This window comes from Vespa velutina, chromosome 18 (genome assembly GCF_912470025.1).
Source record: "Vespa velutina chromosome 18, iVesVel2.1, whole genome shotgun sequence".
NCBI classification, from domain to species: domain Eukaryota; kingdom Metazoa; phylum Arthropoda; class Insecta; order Hymenoptera; family Vespidae; genus Vespa; species Vespa velutina.
The window spans coordinates 3,139,364-3,152,686 of NC_062205.1; the positions used below are offsets into that span (position 1 = coordinate 3,139,364).

At 26.2% G+C, this 13,323-nt stretch overlaps 4 protein-coding genes across 10 annotated transcripts; 2 read left to right on the top strand and 2 right to left on the bottom strand.

The window, feature by feature from the left end:
* The first annotated feature begins 448 nt into the window (after window positions 1-448).
* LOC124955371 (palmitoyltransferase ZDHHC16) lies at window positions 449-2,528 on the top strand. Of its 3 annotated transcripts, XM_047509705.1 has the most exons (6): window positions 449-803; window positions 877-1,024; window positions 1,142-1,451; window positions 1,556-1,746; window positions 1,824-2,134; window positions 2,260-2,528. In XM_047509705.1, exons 1-6 carry the CDS (start codon window positions 757-759, stop codon window positions 2,348-2,350), a joined length of 1,098 nt encoding a protein of 365 aa, XP_047365661.1. In that variant the 5' UTR covers window positions 449-756; the 3' UTR covers window positions 2,351-2,528. The 3 variants fall into 3 exon arrangements, with proteins under 3 accessions (XP_047365661.1, XP_047365663.1, XP_047365662.1); XM_047509707.1 differs by lacking the exon at window positions 449-803 and having other exon boundaries at window positions 882-1,024; window positions 1,105-1,451; XM_047509706.1 differs by lacking the exon at window positions 449-803 and having other exon boundaries at window positions 882-1,024; window positions 1,135-1,451.
* On the bottom strand, window positions 2,136-4,748 carry LOC124955370 (serine protease snake-like). 2 transcript variants are annotated; one of them, XM_047509704.1, is made up of 6 exons: window positions 4,479-4,748; window positions 3,986-4,279; window positions 3,649-3,919; window positions 3,271-3,521; window positions 2,771-3,141; window positions 2,136-2,358 (listed from the first exon to the last, which is right to left on the bottom strand). In XM_047509704.1, the coding sequence occupies exons 1-5, from the start codon at window positions 4,609-4,611 to the stop codon at window positions 2,804-2,806; spliced, it is 1,287 nt and encodes a 428-aa protein (XP_047365660.1). In that variant the 5' UTR covers window positions 4,612-4,748; the 3' UTR covers window positions 2,136-2,358; window positions 2,771-2,803. The 2 variants fall into 2 exon arrangements, with proteins under 2 accessions (XP_047365660.1, XP_047365659.1); XM_047509703.1 differs by having other exon boundaries at window positions 2,136-2,369; window positions 4,479-4,747.
* A 983-nt stretch (window positions 4,749-5,731) lies between these two features.
* Window positions 5,732-8,184, top strand: LOC124955369 (spermine oxidase-like). Its single transcript, XM_047509701.1, has 8 exons — window positions 5,732-6,119; window positions 6,194-6,437; window positions 6,594-6,807; window positions 6,905-7,141; window positions 7,263-7,388; window positions 7,457-7,662; window positions 7,722-7,842; window positions 7,934-8,184. Exons 1-8 carry the CDS (start codon window positions 5,915-5,917, stop codon window positions 8,051-8,053), a joined length of 1,473 nt encoding a protein of 490 aa, XP_047365657.1. The 5' UTR covers window positions 5,732-5,914; the 3' UTR covers window positions 8,054-8,184.
* LOC124955368 (spermine oxidase-like) lies at window positions 7,498-13,323 on the bottom strand. 4 transcript variants are annotated; one of them, XM_047509699.1, is made up of 13 exons: window positions 13,119-13,323; window positions 12,786-12,963; window positions 12,446-12,710; window positions 12,146-12,359; window positions 11,811-12,044; window positions 11,609-11,740; window positions 11,319-11,518; window positions 11,129-11,252; window positions 10,945-11,051; window positions 9,755-9,933; window positions 9,225-9,685; window positions 8,404-9,159; window positions 7,498-8,320 (listed from the first exon to the last, which is right to left on the bottom strand). In XM_047509699.1, the coding sequence occupies exons 2-13, from the start codon at window positions 12,931-12,933 to the stop codon at window positions 8,198-8,200; spliced, it is 2,943 nt and encodes a 980-aa protein (XP_047365655.1). In that variant the 5' UTR covers window positions 12,934-12,963; window positions 13,119-13,323; the 3' UTR covers window positions 7,498-8,197. The 4 variants fall into 4 exon arrangements, with proteins under 4 accessions (XP_047365655.1, XP_047365654.1, XP_047365653.1 ...); XM_047509698.1 differs by having other exon boundaries at window positions 13,114-13,322; XM_047509697.1 differs by having other exon boundaries at window positions 12,786-12,967; window positions 13,114-13,322.

The window sequence follows — 13,323 nt, forward strand, 5'->3', positions numbered from 1 at the left end:
TGACGAACTTTTTCAACAATTTTCTTCCAACCAAGTCGATAATAACAGAGTCATATCTTGTATACAAAATACATTTTTATCCATAAATTATTCTCGAAAAGACACTATTTTTTAACATGATTTTTTTTTTTTTTTTTTTTTTTTTTTTTTTTTTTTTTTTCAAAGAAAATAAAGCTTCGTTCAAAAGTTCAAAAAGGGACCGTGTCCTCGCAAAATGAGAGATTTGTTCATCAAAAACGTTCAAGAATTACACCTGTGATCATTATCTCTAATTAAACCATTTGAAAGGCAGGATTAATGAAGAGCCTTAACAAGTTAATATATAGAAAAATTAACTCTTTGTAAAAATATAAATATTTCAATATTTCAATTTTAAATAACTATTCTAAAGTAATATTATGAATTATTATTATATATGTAAAGAAAGAATATTATTGGTCAATACGCCATCTAACTTTTTAAATATGGAATTATAATCATAGGTAATCTTTTACTTTGTTGATCGTGATTAGAATTTCCAAGAGTATAACAGAAAATTTGTTATTTCTTCAGTATAATTAAATTTTATTGAACTATTTTAATCTTTAAATATTAAAATTCCAAAAGATTTGTAACTTTGTACATTTAAAATGATATTAACAAAATGGAGTTTATGTATGATTTATCCTTATCGAAATGAAAATTTAAATAATGTTTTGTAGTAATTTTATGATATTTTATTATCAAGTTTTAATCATTAAGAACTAGTATTAGAAAATGGCTAGATTTCAATGGTCTTTGAGACAAGCACCAAGGCACATAAGGTAATTTATTGAAGTAACATTAACACTTTTTATTTAAAAAATTTAATGAACCATAACTATTTTGCTTTTTAAGACTAAGTATTAAGAAAAAATGGTGGCGTTTACAAATCACATGTAAATCTTTATTTTATAATGACTTTTTGGATTGGAGCTATATTTGTGATATACTTATGGAACCAATGTTTTGGTTTGTGGAAAATTTTACTGCCTGGTTAGGACCAGTAAGTTCTTTGCAATTTTATATTTTTCAAAAGACATCATTAAAGCGTACAAATTTCATAATTTTATTAATACCATTTAGCTTTCGCAATATATTTACTAAACTTCACAGCCTTTAGGTATGCGTAGTAATGGTAACTTTACTAAAAGCAAGCATCGTTTGTATTGCATATTGGATTGGCTTACCTTACTGGTGGGAAAAGAGCCCATTTATGACAATATTTTTATTACTAATTGGAAATTGGCTTCTTATTAACGTATGTTTCCACTATTACATGGGTGTAAATGTACCAGCAGGTTACCCACCACAAGGTGGTCTTATTCCAGAGGCTGTGAGCATTTGTAAAAAATGTATTAAACCAAAACCTCCTAGAACACATCATTGTTCTATTTGTAACAAATGTGTGCTTAAAATGGATCATCATTGTCGTATCCTTTTTGCTTATTTAACGTGTTTATATGATGTAAAATAATAAAACAAACAAAAAAATATTTGCATAAAAAACTCATATATTTCTTAAACAAACTTATAGCATGGCTGAATAACTGTGTTGGTCACTATAATCACAGATATTTTTTTCAATACATGGCTTTTACCGTGGTGGGAATTTTATTCATTATGATCTTTGGAATAGAAATAGCATATCAAGAGTTTTTTCCAGCACAGGAAATTGAGCTAGATGGTCATCCAGTTCGCATTAACAATTCTGAGATTATTCCTGTGGTAAGTTTATATTATATTTTATACTCTCTCATTATTATTAAATTATTAGTTACAAACAAACAAAAAATGTCTTTTAGGCAGAATCATTAGATCATTTATCTCAAGAAGAAATAGCTGAAATTGCAAAGCAAGTTGCTGAAAACAAAGAAAAAGAATGGAGACGCAGACTTATAGTTTATGCAGCATTAATTTGTGTAGCTACATGTACAACGCTTGGGGCATTAACTTGGTGGCATGCAGGTCTTATTACAAGAGGAGAAACTAGCATTGAGGCACGCATTAATAGTACTGAAACAGAAAAATATAAAGCGATTGGAAAATCATATCAAAATCCTTATAATTTTGGACCAAGGGAAAACTGGAAATTATTTTTAGGCATAATTGATAGGTAATCTTACATAAACTTTTATTACCATTACCAACTTGTATATTATATTATAAAACAAAATTTTAAATTTATATATATATATATTATCTATTTATTTATTTAACATATCACATAAATTTTTGCAGAAGTTGGTGGTATATTCTTTTTCCTTCAACTCACGGCCCATATGGAGATGGTCTTATGTGGAGAACAATCCACGACATTAAAATATCTTGAGTTTGAAACTGAAACAATCCTAAAAGATGTTATACAATTATCTTTTATATATTTTTCCTGTGTGTGTATCATATGATTCTTATACTTATGACATTCTAGTCAAATTGTAATGCATGATTATAGAGCAAATTGATATCATGCACTTAAATATATAAAATATTCAACAGCTGTCATACAATCAATACCTTTTTATATATATATATATATATATATATATATATATATATATATATTTCCTAAATTACTACAGCTATAAATATCATTGTTCATAATTATATTTAATTTTGCAATGAAAGCATGCTCTTTTCCAATATAAAAAAAAAAAAGATAATACCATTAAGAAATATTAAGAAAGTAACGGTAAAAATAATGTAATTCATCTATAATTTGATAGTTATTTGAATAAATTAAATTTTTTACCTTTTGTAAGATATTATATCTTCATTAAAGTTGCTAATTCTCTGGCCAGACAATATCCTCTATCCAATTAAGGTAATGTGAAACTCTTGTATACACACCAGGTGAATTTACAACTGCACAACCTTCTCCAAAGCTAGTAATTCCAATTATTTGGAAAAGACACGAATATACGGGATGCGGTAATTGTAAAGGTCCACCTGAATCTCCTTGGCAAGCATCTTTAATCCATCCACCATGAGGATCACCCGCGCATATCATACTAGGTGTTACACCAAATGGAACTGCTAAGGAATTATTATGTTTTATCGAACATGCAATGTTATCTATTATATCAAGTTGTGCCTTTTGCAATTTTTCACTTTGTTCACCACCTAAAAATATTTCAATTTACAATAGGCAATAATATTTAAAAAATCTTATGTATACCAAATATCTTTTAATATAAAGCATATAAAATTTAATTCCAAAGTAAGAAAACATTAAATATAGATTGAACTTACCAAATTCAGTAACACCCCAGCCACTAATCCAAACTTTCATGGGTACATTGTCATATAGCTGATAAAGACATGCTGGTTTAATTAAAGTATTAAAAGTAACAGTTCTCTTTAATTTAATAAGAGCTATGTCTGCATACATTGCAGGTGGATTATAAGATGGGTGCCGTATCATTTGTTCAATTCCAATTACAATTCCAGCTTTCTTGTCCTTTATATCACGAATACCAATCTTTGCAACTGTAGGACTACCGCTATAAGATAAAATATTATCATATGTAATTAATAATGTTGTAAAATAATGAATATTAAAATATTTAACAATATTCATTTGTTCTATATAACAACATTTTAGATTACAAGGAAAGAAAAATAATCTACTTTGGTCCATAAGTGCAATGTGAAGCAGTGAGAACCCAGAAAGGTGAAATTAATGTGGCACCGCAGTAAAGCATAAAAGATCCATTCCTTAATATTTTGCCTAAGGCAACCATATGCGGAAATTCACCAGGTGTTGCAATTGTGCCACCAGTTATAAGCCGATCAGGTGTTGTACACTGTTCATTTTCTACTCTAATCACTTGTGTGTTGATACCAACTAAAGATTGTACTTCTGATATACCCAAAAATTGTTTACCATATTCTTCACATTCTATAATATAGTGTTTAGTTATTAATTGGATGAAATCATAAACTAGCATTGTCTAAATAAACTTACTGATATCTGACTTTGTCCTAGTACTATATCTACTAGATGAACCTATTGAAGATACTATAAAAGGTTTAGGTTGTTCCTGAGGAAGATTTGAAATCTCTTTCTTCTTAATATTTCTTTGATTTTGAAAATCAATCGCAGGAAACGAATTAATATTACTACTTTCATTTACAATGTATGGATTGTGTTCATTGGTATTTTCGTATGAATATATAATAAGTGAAGAAGCATTTGTAAGGAATGGATTACTGTGATAATCTACAATTTCTTCATTTTTGTTCGACCAGCTCGAAGAACCTACGGACATATCATAATTCCTTAATATAACTCGTCCGTAATTCATTTATATTTATTTATTTATTTATTTATTTTTTCTTTTTTTCTTTTTTACGTCGTTGCATAAATCAGATAAAATAATATACAGATAATAAATGTTTTTTTTTTTGTAGGACGACTTAATTAAATACTGATATATATAAAATAATAAATAATTCACCTGCATTTTCGGAAGATACAAATAATAGACTGTCCAAAATAAACAATAGAAAAATTACGATAAAATTCCAACGTATGAAAAAAAATGTCATCATTGAAAATAAGGAAAATCTACTGCTATGTCCATTGAACATCAATAAAATCTTTACATGTGTTAATAAGTCAAGTGTCAATGCCAAAATAATTATTTCTTCGATGATTTATCTTTTATTATCGTTATATTTACTTGTGTTTTGTGTGTGTTTGTGCAGAAACGCATGCGATTATATATATATATATATAATCAATTGTGTAATGATTATTAAGTGATATATATGTATAGAATGTTTATAAAAAGTCTTTATTGTGTGCGTGCGTGTATATATATATATATATATATATATATATATATATATATATATTCTTAATAGTTTTTCTTAGAATATATAAATGAAATTAATTATGTATCTTTAGCTTCTTTTTTCGTTTATCTTTTATATTTATAAGAAATTAATATAAAGATAAACTGACGAAATAGGATGATTAAAAATTTATTTATCATTTACGTTTTAACGAAAAAAAAAATTATCCAAATTTTTATTACACACTATAATAATGTCATTTGTTTTTCTTGTTCTTTTTTCTTTTTTTTAATTCTGATCCCTTAAATATTTTCTTGTACCTTGATATATCCGTACATATGTTTAATATGCGAAAGGGATAAAAAGGATTAATATTATAAACATAATAATTTGTTTTCTTTTATTCGGCCATCTTGCAAGAAATGTTCAGTTTGACTTTTTCTCTTTTCGAACGTCAGATGTCACTGCATATTTTCTCACAAATTACATTGCATCCACATATCGACTATTATAATGAGAAAAGCATTACATATTTAATATTACTAATTAAGTGAAATTAAAAATAATAATAATAATAATAAATAAATAAATAAATAAATATCTGACAATGTATTAATTATTAATGTATCATTTAATTATTCTATTATTATTATATTCTTAATTTTATGAGCTCCTAGGAAAGGCAACTAATAATGCACGTAGAATAAATGTAACTCAACATGTAAAGTATTATTTATTATACGTTTTATATTTTATCATTATATTATTCATAATTTATCTATAAAACTACTTATAGATAGTTTTATAGATAAACATTTCGAAATAAATGATTATATTACTTCAAGTAATCTCTTTTTCTAATTATTTGCTCTTTAACCAGAGATAAATCATTTTAACAGATAAAATTAGATTATAAGGTTTCTCATAAGATCAAACAAATTTTATTTAATACAGTACGAAATTATTCTGATTAATACGAATACTGTTATAAGTATTAATAATTATTAGTGATCTGTAAAATTTGTTAACCATCGTTATTTAAATAAATAGACAGAACATTCTTTTAATTGATACAATCTCCGATAGAATTTTCGAAATGATATTTTTACTAATAATTTGTTATTTTTTATCGTTTAATTGTGTAATCAGTAATTTGGAAAATTCACCACGAATCGTTATTATCGGAGCTGGTGCTTCTGGTATAGCTGCAGCTTCTAAATTATATGAAAATGGATTTAAAGATATTTTAATCTTAGAAGCTCAAGATAGAATTGGTGGACGTATTCACACTATTCAATTTGGTATGTAATCTTTTTACGTGATGCTTATTATTATTATTATTATTATTATTATTATTATTTTGCTCTTTTTTTAGGTGAATATTTACTAGATCTTGGAGCGCAATGGGTACATGGACAATTAAATAATGTGGTATATGAACTTGCTGCGCCTTATGATTTATTGGAACATACTAATTGGAAATTTTCCCCCTATAATTCTGCAGGCTTCAAGATAAACGAAACGATATTTAAAGATACTATTGATATTTTCGAAAATGCTTTATATAATATAACTATATCTGATAAAAATATTTCTGTCGGCGAATATTACGAACAAAAGTATATAATATTAACATCTTATTTTTTCGATATACGTTTCCTATAGGCACTTTTCTTTTTTTTTTTTTTTTTTTTATTATTATCATTTTTATTTATTTTAAGTAATTAAACATCACGTAACAACGTTTAACTATTTAAATTTATGGTGTGTTTTAGATATGCCGAATATTTCAAAGATCATCCTGAAATAAATACTACTCTTCAAAATGATTTATTAAGATTTTATAATCTAATAGAATGTTCACTTTCTGCATCGGATACATGGTATGAACCGTCTATTAAAGCAGAATTGGAATATGAAATATGTGAAGGAAATTTTTCTATTAATTGGAAGGACAAAGGATATAGCACTATTTTAGATATTCTAATGGTTTATATACTTTTGAATATCCAGAAAATAATTTCTTATTAAATCTTATAACGTGCATATAATATACAATATAGAAGATATATTGTATAATTTTCAGAAAAAATTTCCGGACGCAACTAAAGAATTACCAATTTTGAACAATACACTTTTGAACTCTGAAGTAATTAATATCGACTATACAGGAAATAATGATATCGTAAAAATTCGAACTCTTAATAATCAAGAATATTTAGCGGATCATGTCATAGTGACACCATCTTTGGGTGTTTTAAAGGCAGACTATCAATCTTTGTTTAATCCGCCTTTACCAGAATCAAAAATTACAAACATCAAGGTACAAGATGTCTGTCTTTTATAATTCGTATTAGATTATATATTTTAATTAATAACATTCGAAATAATCATTAATTTATTATCAATTATTTGATAATTAACTGACTTTAATTCTTTTGTAGGGTTTGGCTTATGGTACCGAATGTAAAATATTTTTTCTATTTGATGAACCTTGGTGGGATTATAACTTCAACTGGGCATTCAGTTTATTGTTTAATGAAAGCTACAGAGATGAATTAGAAAACGGTGTATGTACCAATATTTTAAAAAATCCATATATAATATTTAATGCTATATACATATTTTATTTATTTAGATTTCTGATAAGAAATGGATTACAAGTACAACATCATTTAGTAGTGTTGAAAACAAACCTTCTTTATTACTTGCTTGGATAACACCAAAGGGATGTCGTATTTTGGAAACACTTTCCGATGATAAAGTTCTTGAACATTCTATGGATATGTTACACACTTTTATGGGGAAAGATTACAATATTACAAAACCTAGTGCAATGATAAGGTAATAAATATATTTGTTTTTTTTATCTAATGCAATTTCTTATTAACATGATTTTTTAGGAGTGCATGGACACAAAACAAACATTTTCGTGGGACCTATAGTTTTCATAGTATTGAATCTGATAAAGTACATGCATCAGCAGAAGGGCTCTCAGAACCTATAATAAAAAATCAAATTCCCGTACGTAACTACTACTACTTATATATACTATAATTACGAAAATATATTTTTTTTAATTTCACTTTCTTTTTTATTCCATTTTTTTCTTCAGATAATTTTATTTGCTGGAGAAGCTACAAGCAAAAGTTATTATTCAACTGTACATGGTGCAATTGTATCAGGATGGAGGGAAGCAGATAGACTTATAGAACTTTATGGAAAAACTTCATAAATAAATTACTTACATAAATATACTATTTGATATAAAATATATTCCATATATAAAACTAAACTAAAACTTGATGATATTTATTCAATGTATGTTGTATATATTCGTATTATTATGAACACAATTAATTTGTATAAAAAATTAAAATTAATTAACATAATAACGTAAAAAAGTTTGTGCCTGATTTAATCCAGTCTCATAAGCCCCATGTGTAGTAGAATAAAAATTGTCATGCGTTCCTTCACCAGCAAACATTATCACTGGTACAATCTATGATTAAAAAGAGTATATTTTATAATATTATGAATTGTCATATAGTTATCAGTAAAAATAATTAAACATTTATTACTTACCTTAGTATAATTTTGCTGAGTTATTGTACCCCAAATTGGTTCTGCTAGTGTACCTGGCGTGATTTTTTTTCTATCACAATTCACTGAAATGTGACTGTAACTACCTCTTATGTACTTGTTTGCATTCCATTGTGTTCTAATACATCTTTGCACTTTAGGTATATTATCAACTTTAAGAAAATACTTAAATAAATTCAAACAATCATTTGCAACTTCTTCTTCACTCAATGTTTCAATAATACTAGCACCTTGTCCGCCAACCCAACCAAGGAGTACACCCTGATGATTTTGCAAAACATCAAAACCTGTAAGATCTTTGGTCCACGTAGCCAAGGACTTTTCAGAAAATACATTTATATTATTTTTGTGCCAAATAAATTGAAATCCCTTAGTTTCCGACTTCCACCAAGATTGACCAAAATCAAGAAATATTTTATTTATTAAACCAAATCCAAGACATTCAATTCCTAAAGTATAATTGAATGGTAATGGAGGCACAAACATGTTTTGATAATTTTCTTTCAGATGGCCAAGGGAACATGTAATTATAACACATTTTGTAAAAATCTGTCTTTCATCTGACAGTGTTAAAATAATTGATTTTTCTGATTCATTAATATTAATATTTTGTTGCCATTCTATTACTTCCACGGCACTATTTAAATATAAATTATTTGGATCTAGATTGTCAGCAATAAGTTTTAATATAGAACTATATTCGGTTTTAAATGAAAGGTATTCTGGACCACCAACAAACTAAAAAAGAATTGATAATAGAAATATCATATAATTATAATGAATATGTTTTCTTATATACTTACTTTGAAATTTCCCCAACCTTTCAAAGACAATTCATCTAATGTGAAACAAGAATTGTCAATTATAAGGAATCTAGTCATCCAATCAAAAATTCCTTTCTTAATATCTTTTATCTCGGTTATATCATTTGATTGCTGTAAATAATTTCTAAAACGACTTCTTAAAATTCTGCCAATATTTTCAAAATTATTTTGAATTTCTTGATTCTCACAATTTTCACATTCTTCTAATATATTACGTACAAAGTTATCAATTTCTTCCACCAACTTTAAATCAATTTCTAACCCATTTTCGGATAAAAATACTCCCTCTCCATCCCTACATTGAGTATTTGATAATAATTGTTTTTCATTACATAATTTTGCTAATTTACTTTGGCCGCCATGTAAAAATTGTGCACCATATTCAATCCAGTTCTCATTCCATGATGTTGATTGTATCCGTCCGCCAATCTGTTCTTGAGCTGTTTAATTATTATAAAATATGATTAATTTTCATCTTTATTAAATTTCCTTCAAGTGAAAGTGCTCACCTTCTAATAAAAGATAATTTTTAAAATTGGCATCTTCTAAAGCTTTTGCTGCTGCTAGCCCAGCAATGCCTGCTCCAATTATTACAACTTCTGGTTTACCTATCGGTTGTATCTTCATGGTTTGTATTTTTCTTATTTTTTCGAAGTCGTTTATTGTTTGCCTTAACCAACCATGTATTCTACATAACCCATATAACAGTGAGCTCTATTTGTATTGTAATTAAATCATCATATCAAACTTTTGACAATACTTGTTATTAATTTGTTTTTTACTCAATATAATATCTGTTCTAATATAATAACTTTCACAATAATTACCTCTATTTATTGATTGAGAAATATATAATCACTAATAAATTATAATAAAAAGCATGTACATATACACACATACATATATATATATATATACATATATAAATATACATATATGTATGTATATATATATATATATATATATATATATATATACATATATATTTGATATATATTTGATATAGTATCTCATAAGATATCGCTTTTCTGGGAAGTAATATATATATATCTATTAATGTAAGCAGCAAAAGACAATATATATATATATATAATATATATATATATATAACTTTGTTAAATATATTATAAAATATGTGCATTATTACTATAATATACAGTAAATATTGTAAGCACCAAGCAATATGATTAATACTATGATTTATTATCCGCATATATATACTTGTTATGTGGCAGTTTCTACTTTATTGGAAAGACAAAGATACGTCCAGAGTTTACCATAATCCATTCATTAGGAAGAACGTGGTTTTTGGTTAAAGATGAGAATCTAATTGCCTATGAAAAAGCATGCCAATCAATAAAAATAGAATACATTAATTATTATAATACCGTATGATGTTCATTCGTGCTATTTGACTTATATGAATCATATATAAAGCTTTTGGTGTATTCCAGCTTTACTAAATGCTTATTGCGCAAACACGGATTAATTATTAATATTTATTTTTGATAAACTTGAGCAATTGAAATGAAATATTTAAAAGAAAATAAGTAATGCACTTAAACAAATAATTTGAGTCATAGATAAGATTTGAAAAAATTCAGCGGAGCATTCAATCATATTTTAAACCATAATGTAATAATGTAATAGATTAATAAGATTTCAAACATAAATAATGATTAATGAAATTTGTTCTCACCTTTGATATTGCAATAATCTATCTGCTTCACGGAATCCAGATTCAACAGCTCCATGAACAGTAGAATAGTAATGATCATGAGTCGCTTCACCAGCAAAGAGTATAAGCTGAAATATCATAAAGAGAACTAATTAAAATATATATTTAATAAAAATATAAAATTATTTTCAATACATTTACGTACAGGTTTATTATCAGGAGACATTATTGGTTCAGCAAGATCTTTTGGTTGTACATTTAGTCTTTCAGACATCATGCTTTGAAAGGTATAACACCCACGAAAATTACTATTCGTATACCAATTTGATCTGTAAATTAAAAATAAATGTGAAAAATATTTTAATAAATACGTAGAGATATAAATGACTTTTTACCTTATCATATGATCTGGTCTTGGAATATTATGAGATTTTCCAAGAAATGTTTCTAACAATAAATATAATCCTTCGATAATATCTATATCAGACAGTGTTTCAATATATTTTGCACTTCGTCTTACAACCCAGGCACATAAAACTCTAGGCTGATAGTCTACTGTAAAAAATGTAAATACATCACATAGCCATGCATTGTCCTATAAAAAATAAGAATTTTTTATTTCAATTTATACAAATTTGAATTCATTATATAGCTAATAATATAGAAAAATATGTGAATATCATACTTGACCATGAGATTCAAGAAACTGCATTTTATCTTCTTTGGTCCAAGCTAAACTAAAACCAGCACATTCTTCTTTCCACCATATATATGGAAATTCTAGAAAAACTTTATTTACAGTTCCAATACTCAAACCCTGTGTATATATAAATATTTTATTAAATAAAACTATTAACAATTTTTTCTTACAATTTTATTCATATTACCTTTATGGCACGTTGTTTTCTTTCAGACAATGAAGGTAAAAACATCATAGAATGTTTTTCCTTTAGGACTCCTAAAGATGCTGTGAATATAACATGAGAAGCATTATATTTAGATCCATCTTTAACTTTAACAATCACATTATTAGTAGATGTATAATCAATAAGAGATACTTCTTTATTAAATTTAATTTTTTCTGTTATCATTAATGTTTCCTTGGAATCTGGGATTTTGTTCTGATAACAAAAAAATTAAAATAAAAAAGATTAATATTAAAAAAGTAAAAACTATAATACGCACATGTTTTCCAATATATGTTATTACATGTTTTACAAACCAATAATAAATCAAATAACGTTTTGTAACCATGTGTTTTCCAGTTAAGTAAAGAGTCACCTTCACATTGCCAATATTCTGTAATACCTTTGGCAGAAACATCAAACCATGTATCACTACATTGAATGGAGTTATCGAATTTATGGAACCAATCCAGAAATAATTCTGCTTCCTCTTTATCGGTAAAAGATTTTTCTTTCATAATTTTATAAAATCTAAAGCAAATATCATTTTTTATTTCTTTTTTTTCTATGTATATAATTTATTATCAAAATGTTCATTAATGTAATTTCCTTCTTACTCATTACAAAAATATTCTCCGTACGATCCTATGGCATTTTTTAAATCTTCCATTGAACGATCAGAAATATCATAGTATGCCTTCAATGATTCAATACTACGTTCTTGTGGGATTATTTTACCTTTAGGAGTTACAAATATTTGTTTATTAAAATCATGTAATATTTTAGAAGAATCAAGCAATTTATGTGGAAAAGCAAGATTAAAAACTACATTTCCTCTTTCTCCATGTACCCATTGAGCACCTAATTCCACCACATTGTCCGCTAAATTAAAAAAATATTCATATGCATTATCTTTCTAAATAATATTAAATAAAGTATCATGAAAAGTATAATTACCAAATTCTACTGTATGTATTCTACCACCAATACGATCACCAGCTTCAAGTATAGTGATATTTTGTAAACCTTTTTCTAATAATCTCTTAGCTGCTGAAATTCCAGCAGCCCCAGCTCCAATTATTAATATTTTAGGTTCATTAAACATTTTTACCTTTTATTTCTTAAAAGTTTTTTTCTACCTTCCAGAAACATAAAAATAGAAAAAAATTTGAATTATCAATAGGTATTTTTTCTTATTGCGTCAAAAATTTATCTCCTAAATGAAGATTTTAATAAATCCATTTATCCATTTACTCTTATATACAAAATATTAAGTTAATTATACCTTACAATATTTTCTGCAATCTCCAAATTTATATGCAATCATGCTACGTAATAACTCAGTTTGATATTGGATCATATTGATAACACTTTTATCATTATATTTGCACTAATTTATCACTTGTATGTTTTGAATACATATTGTAATTTACTTAAAGCTTTTTATCATTTTTCACTCACATCGTATCCGACTTCAGCGACAGATGTGGATGAA

What these genes read in the sequence shown, in the direction of transcription:
- LOC124955370 (XM_047509704.1), bottom strand. Translation starts at nt 4,611, where the DNA reads ATGTTCAATGGACATAGCAGTAGATTTTCCTTATTTTCAATGATGACA. An exon ending in TGTATCTTCCGAAAATGCAG is followed by an intron (nt 4,280 to 4,478) that starts GTGAATTATTTA and finishes ATATGTCCGTAG; the next exon opens with GTTCTTCGAGCTGGTCGAAC. An exon ending in CATTGCACTTATGGACCAAA is followed by an intron (nt 3,522 to 3,648) that starts GTAGATTATTTT and finishes TTTATCTTATAG; the next exon opens with CGGTAGTCCTACAGTTGCAA.
- LOC124955371 (XM_047509705.1), top strand. Translation starts at nt 757, where the DNA reads ATGGCTAGATTTCAATGGTCTTTGAGACAAGCACCAAGGCACATAAG. An exon ending in TTACTGCCTGGTTAGGACCA is followed by an intron (nt 1,025 to 1,141) that starts GTAAGTTCTTTG and finishes CACAGCCTTTAG; the next exon opens with GTATGCGTAGTAATGGTAAC. An exon ending in TAAAATGGATCATCATTGTC is followed by an intron (nt 1,452 to 1,555) that starts GTATCCTTTTTG and finishes ACAAACTTATAG; the next exon opens with CATGGCTGAATAACTGTGTT.
- LOC124955368 (XM_047509699.1), bottom strand. Translation starts at nt 12,933, where the DNA reads ATGTTTAATGAACCTAAAATATTAATAATTGGAGCTGGGGCTGCTGGA. An exon ending in GAAAACAACGTGCCATAAAG is followed by an intron (nt 11,741 to 11,810) that starts GTAATATGAATA and finishes ATATATACACAG; the next exon opens with GGTTTGAGTATTGGAACTGT. An exon ending in AAGGTTGGGGAAATTTCAAA is followed by an intron (nt 9,160 to 9,224) that starts GTAAGTATATAA and finishes ATTCTTTTTTAG; the next exon opens with TTTGTTGGTGGTCCAGAATA.
- LOC124955369 (XM_047509701.1), top strand. Translation starts at nt 5,915, where the DNA reads ATGATATTTTTACTAATAATTTGTTATTTTTTATCGTTTAATTGTGTA. An exon ending in TATTCACACTATTCAATTTG is followed by an intron (nt 6,120 to 6,193) that starts GTATGTAATCTT and finishes CTCTTTTTTTAG; the next exon opens with GTGAATATTTACTAGATCTT. An exon ending in TAATAAAAAATCAAATTCCC is followed by an intron (nt 7,843 to 7,933) that starts GTACGTAACTAC and finishes TTTTTTCTTCAG; the next exon opens with ATAATTTTATTTGCTGGAGA.